Source organism: Propithecus coquereli, unplaced genomic scaffold, assembly GCF_000956105.1.
Source record: "Propithecus coquereli isolate 6110/MARCELLA unplaced genomic scaffold, Pcoq_1.0 Scaffold32, whole genome shotgun sequence".
Classification (NCBI taxonomy): Eukaryota; Metazoa; Chordata; class Mammalia; order Primates; family Indriidae; genus Propithecus; species Propithecus coquereli.
In genome coordinates, this window is record NW_012148841.1 from 4,836,398 (window position 1) to 4,850,223 (window position 13,826).

The window sequence follows — 13,826 nt, forward strand, 5'->3', positions numbered from 1 at the left end:
GAGGGAGGGAGAGAGAGAGAGAGAGAGAGAGAGAGAAAGAGAGAGAGAGAGAGAGAGAGAGAGAGAGAGAGAGAGGAGAGAATCCATCCTTCCCTTGAGCCTGCTTTCCCCTCTAGTTGCCCCCTCTCTCTCCTTCCCTTTAATCCTAGATTTTTTCAAAGCCTCAACTTTAAACTCTGCCTCACATTTACTTCTCATCTCACAATCATCTGTCTTCCCTTGACTGTAAGCTCGAGAAAGAACCTTCCTACAAGGCTGCCTCATGTGGTCTGCCCTCTCTGAAAACCACCCTCATTTACAGCCAAATTGCCAATGCTCTTCTAACTGCAAAATGTCAAGGCCCCTCTCCACATTTCATCCGCTCCAGTCTCTTGGAAGCAGCTGTTCCTGTCGAACTCCTCTACTGTGGTGAAAGTTCTTCCCCGAGCTCCCCCCAACTCTGAAGCTGCCTCTTCTCCAGAGTCCCCTCATCTTCCCGTCCCTGCTCAACCACTCTCTGGGCGAACACATGGCCTCCCCAGCACCAACATGCCGGTGGCTCTGAAATCTCCCTCACCGCCCCCATCTGTGGAGAGCCCTGTCACTTCCTTAGAGCAAGCAAGTAGAAGTCCAGGTTATTATCTCTTCCAAACACCTCTAACATTTCTTCATTTCTTGAAATGAATGAATGAATGCTCAAGATGCTCTCTCTGTTCTTGGCATCACCATCTGCTGGGTCACCCAGGGCAGAAACCACAGAGTCGCCCTGGATCCCCTCCCTACCCTCACTCCCCCTCACCCCTTCTTAGGTCTCTCTAACATACCCTTCTTTCCAGCCTCCAACCTACTTTAGGACCCCCTTAGCTTCCTAACCCCTGCAATGCATTCCACCCCCAACTCCCATTACATTTTCTTTCTCAAACATAAATTGTTGCCATCACTCACCTGTCTCCCACCACCTACAGAATAATGTTTAAGCCCCTGAGCGTGTAACAGGGGCTCTGTGATCTTACCCTTCCGGGCCTCATGGCTTAGCTGTAATAAATTTCTGGGTAGCTTTCTCTTTGCCACCTCTACCAGACCATTGTATACTTCAACTGTTCACTCATTCAATCAATAAACACTTATTAGGTGCATACTGTGCCCCAGATATTGTGAGAGGCTTTAGAGATTCCGCAATAAGAAGCACTATCCCTACCCTCAAGGAGCTTATAACTAACGGCAGACAAGGCATTGTTATAATGTTCTTATTACAATATGAGATAAATATTTTCAGTTGTTTAATGAATAAATGCTCAAGTTACTCTCACTGTGCCTTTGTTTCCGCATCTTAAAATGTAGATAATATTGGTTTTTTATTCTCAGAGGGTTGCTATAAAGATTAAATGAGTTAATGTTTGTAAAGTGCTTAGAGTGGTTTCTGGCATTTGATAGTGCTGAGAGTGTTCCCATTTATATTATTACTGTGCCTTGAGCATTGTGTATGGAGAGTTATGTATGACAGTTGCCTGAGCAGCTTGGGGGGGAGGTGGAGGGGATCAGAGATGTTTTTTCCGGAGGAGGTAATACCCAAGTGGGATCTGAAAGCCTGAGTTAGACAGAACCAAAAGATGTAAAAGGGTAGTCCAGGCAAAGAAACGGGGTGCAGATAACACTGGGGAGACAGAGTGAGGTGCATTCAGGGAATTTTTAGGTAAAAATGAGATGATGGCAATAAATGAGGTGGAGGAGGCAAACTGAAGGCAGATTGCAAAGGATTTTCCTTGTATGCCTTGATAAACAGTACAGATTTTACTCTGAAGACAAACTTTTGCTTCCAATTGAGATATTGAAGGGTTTTAAGGAGGGTAATGATAGAATAATATTTCCATTTAGGAAAGCTCATTATAGCAGCTCTGTATAGGCACCATGAAAATGAAAGCAGAAATACTACAAAGGAGGCTTATATTAAGCAATTCCCATAGGAGGTGATGGGGCCTGATCTAAGATGGGTCAGTGGGAATGGGAAGGAGATAGATGGAATCTCCTCTCCGGCTCCCTGAAAGCCCCCTCCTAACACCCCCAGGCGAACTTAGCTACCTCTGTGATCCATCATCTGTCACTTACATCCTAGCCTGTGAGTTCCTCAAGAACAGGAAATGGGTCCTTTCACCTTCATATCCATATTTAGCACAGTGAGCTAGCAGGGAGGTCTCCCAGGAGGTGGCTACATGTTTACAGAATAAAGTCTTACAATGAACGTTTTGTAAAGAAGGGGATCATGATCACCGACTAAGATATAACTAGTTTATTTTCTTATCCTTTTACTTTTTCAATATGTTTAGCCAGCAATACAGTCTTGCACTAATAGCTGTCCTCAAGCTCCACAAAACAAAATTTTCTTTGTTTGAATTGTTTAATTTAATTAAAATCAACAAACCTATTGAGTATGTTATAACTGAGAGGTACTGTGCTGTGATATATAGTGATTTAATTTTTTTCCTCTACTAAATATATTAGATATTCCTCAACTAATACACAAAAACATTACATGCTAAAATTATTTTGAGAAGATAATTAATGTTTTAATTAAAAGTAGATAGGGCCAAAATAAATATATAGTTTATAGCACCAATTATTTTCCTTATTATTTCCTAACAGCAGTAAGCCATCACTTTGTTAGCATTCTTTGTCACCTTATCTTGGATGGACTGATACAATTTTAATGAATTAGGTACTAATTGAAAAGCTCATTGTTTTTCTTCTAGTCCTGGGCTGTACAGTATTTTTTAATAACACCCACACCTACCACCATGTAAATCATATTCACATACAATACTACTAGAGAAGGCATTTTTTTCCTTACTGCTTGAGAATTTTTTCCCCACTGGTTTCTGTTGGCTTTTTCTTTTCATTTTAAATGAACTCAATGCAAATAATTCATTTACAATAGAAAAGACTCAAAAATTCAAGGCTTAGAAGAAATCAGTTTTTAGATAATTGGTAAACAATAAAATTAGACATATCCTTTTCTGACACTGTGCATTTTTCAGGATATTAATAGTTACTGCTATATGGTGTTCTATATTTTCAGGAGTGTGAATGTTTTCATAGTCTGGAAAAAGATTCACATTATGATAGAATTTTTGAGCCTACGTGCGAAGGCACGTTTTAATATTTGCATTCTCAAAAGCCACAGAATAAAAATCTGTTTAACCCAAGAATACTGATAATATGTTTGAAATTAGAACGGAGTTTTCTGATTTAAGTATTATGTATGTAACCAATCAGAAGTTTGCCACTAATAATCATTAAGCATCACATTAAAGCAATGTTGTGATACATATATTACAATAATAAATGACACTTTCTTAGGCCTTTTAAAAACCAGTATAATTTTCCCTATTTCTCTCTCTCTTAAACCCACTAGATTTTCATTAGTAAAAAGATAATTAGTAGAAATTTCCTTTAAATTCAATAATGCAATTCTTAAGTTAACAAATTGCCCCCAAATGTCATTCTAAAAATTAATGATATGCCTATGATGACCAATGAAAATGGCACGACATTTACAAAGACTGACATCAAATGTTTTCATTGTCAAGATGCTTAAATCAAGGAATGTATCTATGGGCAGGACAAACCTGCATTCAATCTACCAACATTTTTGGAAGGCTGTTACATGCCAGGCACTATGTCAGCTTCTGGGGAACCAAAGATCCTTAAGGCATAGTCCCTATACCTGAGAAGCTCAGTCTCTCAAGGGTAGCATTCACCATTCACGAATTTGGGTGGAAACTCAAGGGGTAGGAGGAACAAATTTGCATGGGAGAAAGGACCCTTGTTTTACCTTTTCACTGTGGTGTGTTTATGTGTGCATGTGTGAGTGAGAGTCTGGTATGGATGAGTCTGGGTATGTATGTGGTAGCCAAAAACCAGAAATCACTTCAAGTTTCTTAAGCCCCTATCATACATATCTAATATTATGTAAAATTTAATCTAAACTGATACAGTTTCTATCCACAAGTCTGAAATTAATAGTGCACATAGCTGAAACATGACCATAGATACTACACACATGATCATGTATAACATCAAATATTAAAAGCAATAATCAGAAATATTTTCAACAAAGTTGACAAAAAATTTAAGTGGTAAATTAAGCAGATACATTTTTGTAGAATTCTAAAATCACTACTAAGATTTGTATTTCCAGAATAACTAAAGGTAATTTGTTAGAAAAAATTATGAAAATAAGATAAATTCTTTTGGTTTGGTTTGGTTTGCTCACATTTAATATTTTGAAAAGTCTATAGACCTTCATCAATAATTACTAAATAAATAATTATTAGGAATATGAAGGGGTCAATACTTCAATTTTTAAAGCATCATGAGCAAGTGACAATAACGAAATGCTTACTTTCTACATAGAACATAAGACCTACTATGAATAATTTGGACATACTCAACACGAACAAATCCAATATGACTCTTACCTCCTTGTTCACACAACTGCTGGGCTAACGCATCTTTGAAAATAACCTGGCCCCTGTGTGTTGCTGTAGCCCTGGAAAGAAACAGCAAAATGTTAATTCAAATCTTGTAATATGTTTGTTGATAATGTATTTGTTAAACTTTGTTTTAAAAAACCTTATTCTTAAACTTTATTTTATGGGTATGATTTTTAAAAATGAGTGCATCTGAACAGTGATATAAATGGACAATAGAGTGAAGGCTCAAGGCACCTGGGTTGAGAATCGTCTTCCGGTTTTACTTTTTAAAGATATTATAACATTTGTGGGCTTATTCCGAAAACAGCAGATGTGAATAAAGCCTGGATAGAGGAAAAATTATGGAAAGGATGCTTATTAAAATTTCTTCCTTAGGAGACCTTGATATAAAATGTTTTGTGAAGCAATACTGATAGTAGTACTGGAGAAAGATGCTCTTAAGGTACTTTTCTCTGAAATCAATAGTCGCCTGTAACACATAGAGGGTTGAGGCAGAGAGTTACATTTTTAAAAAGTATTTTCAAGAAAAGAGGGCTATTCAAAGCTTTCATAATAACAAAATCTGTCATAATAAAATACACCCATTTGAAGGCAATTCAACATTTAAAGGACATGTGCATCTTTTACCTCTTCTAATCAGAGCTGTGCACATGGATGGGAGAAAAAAATAACATTCTTGAGCAGATGTGTTCGTCAATGGCTATAATAGGAAATGTCTTATTAAAGGAAGAATTATTTATGCTTTATACATGAAGTGTTCTCCCTTAAAAAAATTTTTCTGGCACAAAATGTATTATTTAAACAAATTTAAGGCAGAAAATCATGTCTCCTTAAGAAACTTGATTTTAGAAAATAAGCCATACAAAACCTTTTCAATAAAAAAAAAATTAATGTTAAATCTTGACTTGAGTTTTAGCCAAAACCACCCTAGGACAGAAATCTGATTCAGCCATCATCTGCTTAAGATGGATGATGTACAAGGCACTGTGCTAGCTCACGAGAGGCCTCTGAATTTCCCCTCGATATATGCACCCTTCAGTCCACATCTTTTCCTTTGCTGGGCCCAGTAGGGTTTCCTGGCTCCCAACATTCCTTGCTCTGGCCCCCATGAGGATGAACCTTCCCCCTCCCTGCTTCAGACCATTCTGAATTCCGTCCTGATGGAATTGTTACTATCCCCTCGTGACAGTCCCCCAGCACCCAATTCTTCTAAAGTAATCTGATAAACCAATCCATGCCGAAGTGTTAATGGATGATGCTGCTCCAAGCTAACATATTTTAGCAGTGAAACTGTGAAAATATTATGGCTTAAAACACACACACACACACACACACACACACACAATGGCACAATAGTGAGAGTTTTGAATGGTGGAAGGGAGTATATAATTGGAGAGAAAGATCATTGGGTGGCTTTCAACTCACACCATATGTGAAGCCTATAAGGGAAGTCAGCCCTTGTTGCATGTTAATAGTTAGCGAAATAACACAAAGCCAGATGCCAGCATTCTCTCTCTATATTCACATATGTTTATAGGTTTTCCTTTGCTTTCAGCAAGCTGAAAATGAGAAGGACTAAACACGGGGCCAGTCCAAGCCACAAGCATAGCCTACAGACTCGCTAAGCAGTGCAGGTTTTATGTCCAGAGGGAACACAGTAACTTAATTTACCCAAATACATTGTTCAAATCAATTGAGCCAAGAATGTCTGAGTTCACATAAACTTCAAATAACAACACAGCAATCATAAATGTAGAATTTTAATCTGACATCTTCTTTGGAAGGGATACGTTTTCTAAAATCACTAACCACCAAGAAAAGTCCTACAACATATAGTGTTTAAATAATTGTTCAGTCTGGTTGTCTTGGTGGTAAGTATGTAATATACTTTTGGTGGTTCACAAGCGTTGTGATCATTCTGCCAGCCTATGCTCCCATGAACATGGGTCAAATTATCAAACTAAGATTCGTGTAACAGAGGTTTCCCTTTTCTCTGGATCTTAGTGGATACTGAAATATCTTAGGCACTGCACAGTGCCTTGTGAATACCCACACTGTTTTTCCCTATCACTCGGTTTTCTCATATTTAGGATTTGTTGCTTTCATTCATATTCTTATGTCTGCTACTTTGGTGCAATCGAGAAATTCTGTAAATTTCTGAAGAACAATAGAATAACTGAAACTGAAGATCATCTAGTCACAATTTCTTTAGCAGTGGTACTCATTCTTCAAACAAATATGAAATTCCAATATATAAAACAGAGGAGCCCTGGCTTTTGAAGTTGTGGGGCTCCCTCTTCTCATCCATCATGCTCCCCACCACCCCTTCCCCAAATCTGCCTGATGCACTTCTCTGGAATTCCTAGGCTTGGAGGGAGCAGAGTTACAAAACCACTGAACTAGTAAGAGTACTAGTCTAACTCTTACAGTGTATGGATCAGGAACCTGAGAGCCCAGGGAGGATATTAACCAGGTGAAAGTCACACAGCCTGTAAGTGGCAGATAGGATCCAATTCCAGGTCTTTGATTCTGGGTCTTGGATCCTTTCCATTGCATCAGTAGTTTTCCAAATGTGCTCCTAGTGGTGGCCTAGGGTCAAGAGAGGGAGAGGGCAGGGAGTGCTTCAGGCACCAATCAGTTCTACCAGAGCTCCTGGGCTTTATATGTTCTTATTAATTATTTAATTTTGTCTGAAGAAAGGGCTCGGCAATTAAAAGCCAGCTTGAGGAGCACTGTGCACCACATGCTCAATGCCATTACCTGAAGTCCTTTGCTTAGGAAACTTAGAAGGAGGAATGACGATAATGTGGCTGGTATACGTAATTATTATTATACCTGTTATGAATTGAAATTTACCCCTTGTTAGGCACTGTTACAAGGTTTTACATACATTGACTCAATTCATCCTGACAACAGCCCTATGAGGTAGATACTATTATTTCTATTTTCCTGGGACACACAGCTATTGCATGATTTACAAATGTCACTCAACCAGTGGTAAAGCCAGGATTCAAACCCAGGTGTTCTGAGTATAGAATCCTTGCTTTTAAGCATTACAGCAAAATTTCATTAGCCTGGTTCAAAGATAGAAGGGTAGCTTTCAATTTCTTTTCAGAGGGAGACCTGCTTTGAGGGCCTGATCTTCAAAGCCATGTCTTCTCTGGCTTCTTCTCTCTACTCCAACCCTTCAGGCTACAGCTAAGCCCTTTTATTTAACCTCCTCTTGGACAAACAAACTTTTCTGTTTCTGTTGGAACCTTGGCCACTTGGCCAGCAATTCCTTGGGATCTGTCCTTTAAAATACCATTTCTCCTGACCCCTTCTCCATGGTGCTCTGTGAGTCCCTCCACTTCTACCAGCTCACTGTAGCTCCCTTTCAACTCTTTGTCACATTTCCTCCAAGAGCCCAGGACCCCTCGCATCTCTTCTGTCTGCGCCAGATACAAGAGTACTGGAAGCCTTTCTTAGCCATGCTGTTGCCTGGACCCTGTGTGATACCCAGGATCCAGAAGCCTGTCAACAGACAATCAGCATATGTACCACTTTCCTTCCAAACCTTTAAAACCCTCAGATAACATTTTAATATAAAAATGTCCCACCCTATAGTAGATGCATGGTTAGTAGTTGTGAAGGTCTGCATATTGGCATCTTATTTTGGGGAGAAGAAAGAGCAGAAGCCCAGTAACCAGCAAGAACTTAGGCTTCATTGCTTCATCCCATGAGACATCTGCCCTACTCTCCTTAGCATGTGGCTAATGTCAGTAATCACAAGCCAACTTTGAACATATTTAGAGCTATGAAATATTTCATGGTGGTTTACCTACAGAATCATAGCATTTATTTAAAATCTTTTATGGAAATATATATTTCATTATATGATATAAATATTATATATATAATTGCTAAAAGCACAGTAATAAAATTAAAAGACTCTAGAGGTCAGATCTTCCAATTTTTTTAATTTTGTTTTTTTACATTGACAGATAAAATTGTATGTAATGCTGTGTATAATATGATGTTTTAAAGTGTATCTACATTGTGGAGTAACTAAATCTGGCTAATTAACACGTGTATTACCTCACATAGTTATCATTGCTGTGGTGAAAACACTTTACATCTACTCTCTTAACACTTTTAAAGAATACAACATATTTGTAACTATAGTCGCCATGTTGTACAATAGATCTCATGACTTCATTCCTCCTGCCTAACAGAGATTTTGTATCCTCTGACCAACATCTCCTCAACAACCCCAGTCCCTGGTAACCATTATTCTACTCTCTACTTCTATGAGATCAACGTTTTAGATTCCAAGTCCTCTAATTTGTAACTCACAATATATTTTTTATAAGAATATATAGCTATGGTATATGGTGACATGCCTTATTCATTTTCATAACCATTTTTTTTGTAATGTATAACTCTTTTTTGGGGGAGGTCCATCAAATTTATGGTGCTAATAACTATGTCAGTACTGTTTGCACTTAATTTTCCATAATTAGCAATAATTTTTCAAAAGAGTTCAGAAAATATCCTCATTGTTCACTGTTCTGGGGAGTAGACCAAATTTCTTAAACAAGTTTCTAATAAGTACTTATCATCTTCTGGGAGATGCACAGAACTCTAAAGCATGCTTGCCAACAAGAGACCGTATTAACTAAGTGATTTTAAAATCCTTTGGGCTGTTATAACCTATCATTTGAAAAGCTCTATAGATTCTCCCAAATGAAGAAAGTTCATTACAATGTCCATAATTCAATGTTTGAATAGCCTTTGTTGTTATGATTTTAAAAGAGCATATGATATTTTCATCTTAACTGAACACCAGAGCAACTGTTTGCCCAAAGCATTTAAGAATTAAGCGTGCATTGTGCTGTAGCATAGTACTGAAGTTTACAGTCTCTGTAATCAGAAAGACCAGCGCTAGGACACAGTGAGGTGCCACTTACGAGCTATATGACTTTGGACAAATTCTTTAATCACTCTAGGCCTTAGATTCCCTACCAGAGGGTAGGGATAACTTGAAATAATAACTATTACTTAAAGATATTAATATACACTCTTCAGATACTTACAGTCTCTCAACCTAAATAGATTTCAGGCTTCTGGAATAGTAGGAATCATTAATTAAAAAGAAATTATCCCCCATAAGGCACCTGTCATAATGACTTGGACAAAACTGTTTATATTTTTCAGTTCACGATTTGCTTCCAGTGTGCAATATTGCCATCCAGTTTTCAAAGGAATACAAAGGGTATTAATACAGTTGTTACAATGCATAAATTCCCAAGAGCATTCCTTATTGATTTCATGAATCAATTTGCTCACAGATTAACATAAGAATCATATCTACTGTTTCATATTTAAACCTAGGAAAATATGTTTTATCCCTAGTGCTAGGTGACTTTTCCCATTTCTCTTTACTGTTTTACCAGTTAGGCCTGGTATGCTAGAGTGTCCTGTCCATTCACACCTGGAAGGGCATTCATTAACCAGCAATCTGAAGTTAATCTAGTGTAATGTCAGCATGCCTGTGCCAAGGTGCCCTCCAGGAAATGTAATTAAATATGTGGAACATGGGAAAAGAGAGACTTAGTCTGACTTTGGTAAATATGGTCTTCAAAGGAATCAATTCATTTGCAAGATTCTTGCCCCCTTTACACAAGCAAATTACAGTACTTGCTAATTTAGGAATACATATTGACATTTATTAAAACAAGAAAAAAACCCAAATGCTTTAAAACATATAAAAAGGAGTAATGAATAACTTGAGGAAGAAATTATTATTATATTACACTCTCAACTTCAACTATCTCAGGGCCGTTGCAAAACAAGTAAAAATTTGTGTATGTTGTCACAATGCTTTTGCTTTTTAAAGCTTTACTGCTCTCATCATTTTTATAATTACATCTTTTATTCCTAAGCCATAGCATTTTTCCTTCTGTCCAGCATACACATATTTTTCTCTGCCTGAAAACAACAAATTTCAGCATCAATGTTCATTATTTAGCAATCACAAAGTCTAGGTATCCTTAAAGGTCACCAAATATATGGCTTAACCCTGTTTTCTGATCAAAGTATAATTTTTATTAGTAAGAGAAAGAACATATAGATAAAATCATTTAAGTAGGGCAATTAAATTAATGGTTAATAGTAACTTAACTTCCTTCTAAGCAATTCAGCAAAGTTAACTACTGAAATTGAGAAGCAGGGTTTAAGGACATCTGACGGTATATATGTATCCAGTGTATTTTATGCATTCAAGCCACAAGTAGTTGGAACTCTGACTTTCACTTAAAGTGTTTTCAATAACATCACTAGGTGATGCTGCATTGAAATAAAGAGTAATAATTTTGTTGAAAAGTTACTTGATAGTTGCAAGATATATAACACTAAAAAGAAGCAAACATTTATCACTCGCAGAGTTTTATCCTTTGTAAACCAACAACAAGGTGGATCTAGGGAGGGAAGATACCCATGAGGAGATAAAACCATCTTTCATTTTGTCCATGTGCAAAAGGATCGATTTTCCTGGTAAAATGAATCAGAAATTCCACATTTCTCAGGATTATCACAAAATGTTAAAAAGTAAGGGGAAGTTGATTGGACAGATTCATGAAGGACTAAGAATCAAAAGGATCATCACCAAGGTATCAAACATCTGTCAGAAGCTCTCAATTCACACCTAGGAGAAACTTTAATTTCCAGGACTATGTAATTTCTTTAAGGAGAAAACAAAGTCATGAGTTAAGCCAAGTAAGAAAGGCAGATGAAAAAACTCGTCAGCTGCCCTCACCTACCTCAGCAGTAGGTGCAATTACAGGCCAGGCCATGTCTTCAGTCCTCAGAGCAACCCAGCTAACAGTGTCTGACCTAGGCATGTGGAGTGCTGTCTACCAAGAAGGAATGACTTTTCACTGTCTAAATTCTAAGTGGCTTTACATAGGTTTTATCAGGAATTTTTCTGGATTAGAAAACCATACTAGCAGATCTTTGATTATGAACAACAGCAAGAAAGATACACAATTTTTGTTAATAAAAAGATGATGTTCTCTCTGCCTCTACTAAATAATTATTCAACAGACCATAAAGGATTATGAATCTAATGGGGTTCTAAGTTACTAGTCTGCTGTAAGGGCTCACATTTCTTAGTCTGGCCCTGTTGGCGTATGATTGGCTCTCAGCAAATATTTTTTTAATTAATTTGAATTGTGCCTTCTATACTCGGCTATGTGTACCCTAGGCACAGGGATTTTGTCTATTTATTTTTTTGTATTTTATTTTGCTTTAACTATTGCAACATGCTTTCATCATTTAACATCTTCAGAGTATTCTTGAACAAATTGCATTCCAGAGATGCTTTCTAAAACTTCAAAATAAAAATGCTTTTCATACTACCTTTTAAAATAATTAAAATTCATCAAAAAATAAAAAACTATCTGAGTGACTCTGCTGTTTTAAATGCCTTTTAACTAAGTAAGTCTATGTCAGCTTGCCTCAGAGGCATCCTTAGGCAAGACAAGGAAAAAACAGGTAAAATGGCACGTCTATTCCAAAGGAAACCTCATAAAAAATGATGTCATCCACTGGATAGTGAATTAAAGAGTTTGTGTATTTGTCGAAACACCCATGCAAAATATTTAGGTCTTACCACTGAGTGGACTAAAAGAGTACTAGTTTCTGAGACGTAAGATTGGGGGTTTTTCTCTGAGTCCGGCATGCATCACCTCCATGATTTAGGCTATGTCATTTAACTTCCGTTTCTCATTTTCTTAATCTATAAAATACATTGATTGGACTGGATAATTCCTTGACCAGATAGCAGATCTAGAATTAGAAGACGTGGGTTTGCACCATGGCTCAATGATTTATATTGACCTTAGACAAGTATTTGTTTTTAGAGACAGGCCGAGAAAACTTGGGCTACGTATATTCAGGGCTGTGGTGAAAATCCAATGAGATCAAGTCTGTGAAAATGTAAAAAACGTAAGGAATTATGATGACAATGTTCTAGCTGGTCATTTCAGAAAGTGTCGATGCAAAACTGAAAGGGAATTAGCATATTCTATAGGATTTAAGGTCAAAAGCTACTTTTGAACTCAAAAGGGGAAAACAAGGGAAGACTGTAATCCCTAAAATGTTTTATGACTGTGCCAAAGCTGATGAAAACTCCAATAAAGGGCAGAATTTCTAACCCAGTTAATCATAACAAATTAGGACAATATTGATATATTCTTGCAAAGAAATCCCGTCAAAGTACATACAACTGTCCCTTTGGAGGAAATAAGTTATAAAGCAAACTTCTACTATATAATATTTAATATTTTTGTTATAAAATAACTTGTATTATAAAACTTTAAAATATAGAAAAGTATTAATGAGAAATTAAAAGTACTTATATTCATACCAAGGACAGATAATCACGATTAACATATTAGTAAACTATATACACTTATAGTTTTAAAAAATTAATCCATAAAGTTGTTTAGAAAATGCCTTGCCTAAGGCATTTTCTAAGTTTTCTACTCCTCCATATTTTATATTTATTATAATAGTTCCTATATCATTAAATATTTTAGAACAAGATTTTTTTAAAGGCTAATATCCCACTACATGATAACACATGACCAGTTATATCATAGCTTCTTTCATTATTCTAATATTGTTAGAATTTTAATTGTTTACAATATTTTACACAATGAAGTGCATAAATTTTTGACCATATCTCTTGCATTTTAAGATGGATTTCCAGGATTGGGGTAACTGAATTAAAGGTATAGCCATTTAAAGCTTTTATTACGGACTGAATGTTTGTGTGCTCCCCAAATTCATATGTTGAATACTTAAACCCCCAATATGATGGTATTTGGAAGTGTGGTCTTTGGGAAGTATTTAGGTTTAGATGCGGTCATGAGGGTGGAGCCCCTGAAATAAGATTAGTGTCCTTATAAGAAGAGAAAGAGACACCAGAGCTCCCCCTGCCACCAACAAACACACAAAGAAGAGGTCGTGTGAGCAAATGGTGATATGGCAGCTGTTTGCAAGCCAGGAAGAAGACCCTCACTAGGAACTGAATCTCAGACTTTCCAGGCTCCAGAAATGGAGAAACGCATTATTATTGTTTAAGCCTCTAAGCCTATAGTATTTTCTCATAGCAGCTAAGCAGACTAAATAGCTTTGATCTATAATTCCAAACAGCATTTTGGGAAAGGCATGCCAATTTCCCACTGTGTATCAGAGTACTAGTATACCCCTGGGGGCACCAAGCATTACCAGCCTACCAGTTTTCTTCCCAAGAATGCTGTGTTACTTTTTATTAGTGGGGATATTTTGCACGTTTATTGTTTATTGGTTACA

The 13,826-nt window shown here is 36.9% G+C and overlaps 1 protein-coding gene across 1 annotated transcript in view; it reads right to left on the minus strand.

Annotated features, from left to right (window-relative positions):
* The window catches only part of RELN (reelin), a 462,655-nt gene that overhangs the window by 268,194 nt on the left and 180,635 nt on the right, over positions 1-13,826 (minus strand). Inside the window, exon 4 of the mRNA XM_012650296.1 lies at positions 4,455-4,525. Within this exon, the coding sequence (XP_012505750.1) occupies positions 4,455-4,525 (71 nt within the window). The remainder of the gene's footprint in view (positions 1-4,454; positions 4,526-13,826) is intronic.